At 46.3% G+C, this 4,541-nt stretch overlaps 1 protein-coding gene across 1 annotated transcript; it reads left to right on the top strand.

Moving 5' to 3' along the window:
* The first annotated feature begins 789 nt into the window (after positions 1-789).
* Positions 790-3,165, top strand: XRCC3 (homolog of X-ray repair cross complementing 3 (XRCC3)). The gene has a single exon (XM_087395785.1). It carries the CDS (start codon positions 841-843, stop codon positions 2,398-2,400), a length of 1,560 nt encoding a protein of 519 aa, XP_087251911.1. The 5' UTR covers positions 790-840; the 3' UTR covers positions 2,401-3,165.
* Positions 3,166-4,541: the final 1,376 nt, after the last annotated feature.

The raw sequence follows: 4,541 nt of genomic DNA, 5'->3' as shown, positions 1-4,541 counted from the left end.
TTGTGGAAAACTTTTTCTCCCACATCCAAGGCTAGGTTTAGACTAGTAGGTGCCCAATCGAGCCCCCACCCAACCTTGTTTGCTTGAAAAGCATGTTTGAAGTAATGTTTTCAACCTATGGTGTTTAAATGAAGCGGCGGCCAAGTGCACTTTTTTGACCTAGGGTTTGGTGAGTTTGTAGGTTTTTATTGGTTTGCATCAAAGTGGAGAAGGTGTGGGCTAGTTTTCGCAAATCCTTACCATGCATGAGGACGTTTACAGACTAGAGCCGACCATGCACATCTGGAATGTATTTGAACCTATCCATGATCAAATATGTGAACACCACATGCTGGGCACGTCGAAGGCAAGATTGCCCGCCCATTGCCCGCGCACGGTTCAGATGCATTGAATGAAGGTTGGGCGGCGATACTGAATGGCTGAGAGCTCCACATTTAGAGGCCTGAGAACTCCACATCTAAATGCGGAGTCACATGGTGCGAAGTTCAAATTTCCGGGCATTTCAAATTGGGGGATGAGCGCGATCGACGGAGAAATTGCTAAGGAGGAAGAGCTGCGGCCTTAGAGACAAGCGAGCGTGGTGCGAGCAAAGGAAAGAGGAGCGGAAGCAGGCGATGTTGGAGAGGAAGAGGGGCGAAAGAGGGGGGAGGAGGAGGAAGAGTGGGGGGCGATGAGGAGGAGGCAGGAATGGTGAGGAGGAGAGGAAGAAGAGGGGGGGGAGGGGAAGAGAGGCGAGAAGGGAGAGATGAGGTGGGGGGCGAGAACAGTCGAAGAGAAAGGGGAAGAGGAAGAAGCTGGCGATGGAGAAAGCATGGCGATGGAGAAAGAAGAAGCTGAAAGATGATGAACAGTCGAAAAGAAAGAGGAAGAAGAGAAGGATTTGGAGCTTCTCCTGCTCCTTCGCGAGCTCTGGAGCTTCGTAAATGTAGCCTGGGTTGCCCTTTGCTCGATGAATTCCTCCATGGCGGTATCCCCTGCGGTAGCCTCACCGAGCTCGTCGGTGAATCTTCCTCCGGTAAAACCCAGCTTTGCCTCCAGCTCCTCCTCTCCTCTCAGCTCCCTCCCTTCTCCTCCAGCTCCCTCTACCTCTACACCGAGAGCTTCTTCCCTTCCCGCCGCTTGCTCCAACTCTCCCGAGCTTTCGTCGCCTCACACCGCTTCCGCTTCCGCTCACAGCGCTCGTCCCATTCCCCGCCCCCCTCTCATGGCAGACACCGCACTCGTAACTATGGAGAGCTTCGTGCTCCGAGAACGGATCCCCCTCGCTCGACGCCTCGCAGCATTGGCCAGCTCGAGCTTGCTAGCTTCGACGAGGAGAACGCACCCCTCGCGAATCATGCAGTTCGCAAAGATTCTGCCTTCCATCGCTTCCAAGCTAGCTCCGAGCTCTGCTGCAATGGCGCGTTGCTCGATGATCGGGTGGCAGACGGCGCGGGAGAATGCGATCCCTGCGACAATATTTTCGTTCAGGCCATTCAAAGCGTCCAAGAGCTCTTTTCTTGCCTCGATCAGGTCCGCTTCCTTCTCTCTCGGCCTCTCCCTATGCCCGTCAAGGTCGTAGTGATCGACTCCATCGCTGCTCTCTTCCGATCGGACTTCGACAACACTGCCAAGGACCTCGCCAAGCGAACCGAATGGTTTTTCAAGCTCTCAAGCAGGCTCAAGCAGTATGCCAAGGAGTTTGGCCTCGCCGTGCTGCTGACCAACCAGGTTGTGGATCATGTCGAATCCGAAACTTTGCAAACGAGTAATTCCCTGAATGGGATGCTGTCTGGAAGCTCTCAACCTCTAATGTCCTCGGGCAGAAGAGTGGTTCCGGCACTGGGGATTTCGTGGTCGCATTGTGTCAATTCAAGGCTGTTCTTGTCGCGAACGCTTGCCATCGATGAGCAAGCGCGATCCTTCGAGTTCGTTGGAGCTCCGTCTCCCTCCATTTTACCATCCCCTTCGAAGGAAAACTCTGGCAAAGACCAGAGAGAGCAGCATCGACAGAGTCAATTCAATCGCAGCAGATACGCACATTCTCATTCGTCTCTTCTTGAACACTTGGAATCAGAGCTTCCGGATGCTCTTCTGCTCACGCTTTCGAATCAAAAGGCCCCGCACGAAGCATACGATCTTCCGAACTATTGTCACATTGACTCCAAATCAGAGTCTGCCCGTCTTAAAGAAAAGAAAGAAGATGGGCAGCTGGATTGTAAGGGGCCTTCAAATATTCACGATTGTGCATCTTGTTTCGAAAGTCCCGCCTCAACCAAATTGAGGAGGACATTGCACGTAGTGTTTGCACCTCATCTCCCTGTCTCCTGCTGCGAGTTTGTCGTTGAAACAAACCAAGTCCGGGGAATTGCTTCAGGGCTTCCTTTGAAGCCCGTATATGTGAGCGATGAGAAGACTTGATATCTTTACTGCGCACTTTGTGCTTAGCTTCGTCTACCTCTTTCTGGTGATAATTTCCCTTGGCCGTTCGTATATCGGTAGCACTCTTCCTTCCATTCATTGGATTTTCGCAAGCTACTTTTTTTCCTCGGAACGGTGCTACTTGCAAGAGGCAATGAATGCTACACTGTGATGGCCTTCCAGGAGTGGATTGGGTAAGAATCAAAACTCATGCATTTTGTGGTTTTTCATGGGATTCCTCCTCGTAAGATTTCTGCTCTCCCCTTTCACAACATCGGTGAGCTACAAACTCCAGCCTTAAGAGATCATGGTAGGTTAAATAAAACACATTATACTTAAACCAAGTAGGTTCATCTGTATGCTTCACCCAGGACATGAAGTATACAAAGGCCCTTACCTGAGAATCCATTGCACTATCTTTAGGCTGGTTTCGTGTCCCTTTACTGGACTTCCATTAATGCACGCTTACTTCAAGTAACTGTTCGTTTGGTATGATGCAACAACGGACATTATCTGTTTGGTAGAAAAACAGAATCAACGTTTTGTAATTTGGAAAACTGGGTAGCGGTGGCAACCCTTGCCTCTCATATCATCCTTCTTGATATCCCGACTGGATTTTCAGAGAGTGAAAGAGCATTTCTTTTCAGTTGAGCAAAAAAGGGACATGACAAAGTACTTGTCTCTGACAAGCTTTGGCTGCAAATTCCTGCAAGCTCATGGTGCTAAATCCGTTTGTGGAAAATAGCTTCTAACGTATGTGTAAACAATTCTTTGTTCAGCCTCTAGAGTCATCATTGCTCTTGAGGTGATGGATGACTTGTCTGCTGAGTCCATTTCGGCTCACACATCAGAGACCAACTTCTTTGATTGCATGCAAATATTCACCTCTTTATCTTGGTTTTCTTCAGAGAATACCTTTCTTGAGCATGCAAATTAGTTCTATTTCTCATGGCTTGGAGTTGCATGAAAGCAATCTTCACATTTCATTCGGTTTTATTCTGTTTAAGATACCTTTGGAGAATACCATTCTTGAGCATGTCACGGCTTGGAGTTGCATGAAAGCAATCGTCACATCTGATTAGGCTTAATACTGTTCAAGATGACCACAATTGCTAAGTTGGTTCTTTTGTAATTCTTGTTCAGACAGTTGTAAGTCCCATTACCATGCATGCATGTTTCTTGAGTGTGGATTTATACCATATAGATTGAATTCCTATACGAGTGTTTTGAAATTTTTGTTTCTCCGGGACTACACTATATAGTTTAAATTCCTATACCGAGTTCTTGAAAAACTCTTGAAAGAGTTTGCAACCATATTGTGGATAATTAAAGATATGATTACTCATTAATAGGTTACTTCAACTGAACTATCACAGACCAAGGGGCAATCTCTAAAAACCAAAAAAAAATGCATCCAATAATTTTGAGTCCCCTGGTGCAAGTAAAAACATTTCTGTAATACCAAGTTCAGACATTGCCAGGGGCCTCTGTTGCAATGAACTTGCAGAATTTGCTCAAGCTGCTCTGAGATGTGTTTTATTTTGAATGTCTGTTCATCTGTATTCTTACAAGTAATTTGTGGTGAATTTCTCAAATTCTACATTATGAGTAGAAAGACCCTCTAGTTTCCAGGTTTCTTCTCAACCTGAATGGTACTGTGCTGGAAAGATCCCTTTGAAGCTCATAATTGTTTTTGTGGTTAAATTGTTTTACAATTTCAAAAGCTGTGTGATTTGATATGTTCGTAGCTGTCCTAATATCTCATTCTTTTTTCCTTCTTTTTGGGGTGAGAGCAAACAGAGGGTTGCTTTGTGTTAAAGTGCAGGTATTAGTTAAAATACCAATAGGTTAACACCATGAAAAACTCTTGGGAGGGGTGGCCAGATAGACAATTATTGCACTAACATACAAAAAAGTGCAGATAAAAAAAGTTTGTAGCCCAAAATTGAGGAAGCAAGTAGCTAGGAGTGGATGATTAATATCTCAAGGAACACCTGCAGCACCATTAGACAACTTTGAAGACATGGAGATCTGGTTGTAGAGTTGCAGGTCCTGTTGCCAGAGCAATTCAGTGTATACAGTACTGAACTGAAAACTATTCTTGGCAATCCAAATGAATGAAAGTGCATGAGCTTTGAGTT

The sequence above is a fragment of the Dipteris shenzhenensis genome, chromosome 24 (assembly GCF_047967505.1).
Source record: "Dipteris shenzhenensis isolate YYH24624 ecotype China chromosome 24, Dip_SZ_1.0, whole genome shotgun sequence".
NCBI lineage: Eukaryota > Viridiplantae > Streptophyta > Polypodiopsida > Gleicheniales > Dipteridaceae > Dipteris > Dipteris shenzhenensis.
Note: the sequence above shows the minus strand (reverse complement) of the source record. Positions and strands in the feature narration are given on the sequence as shown.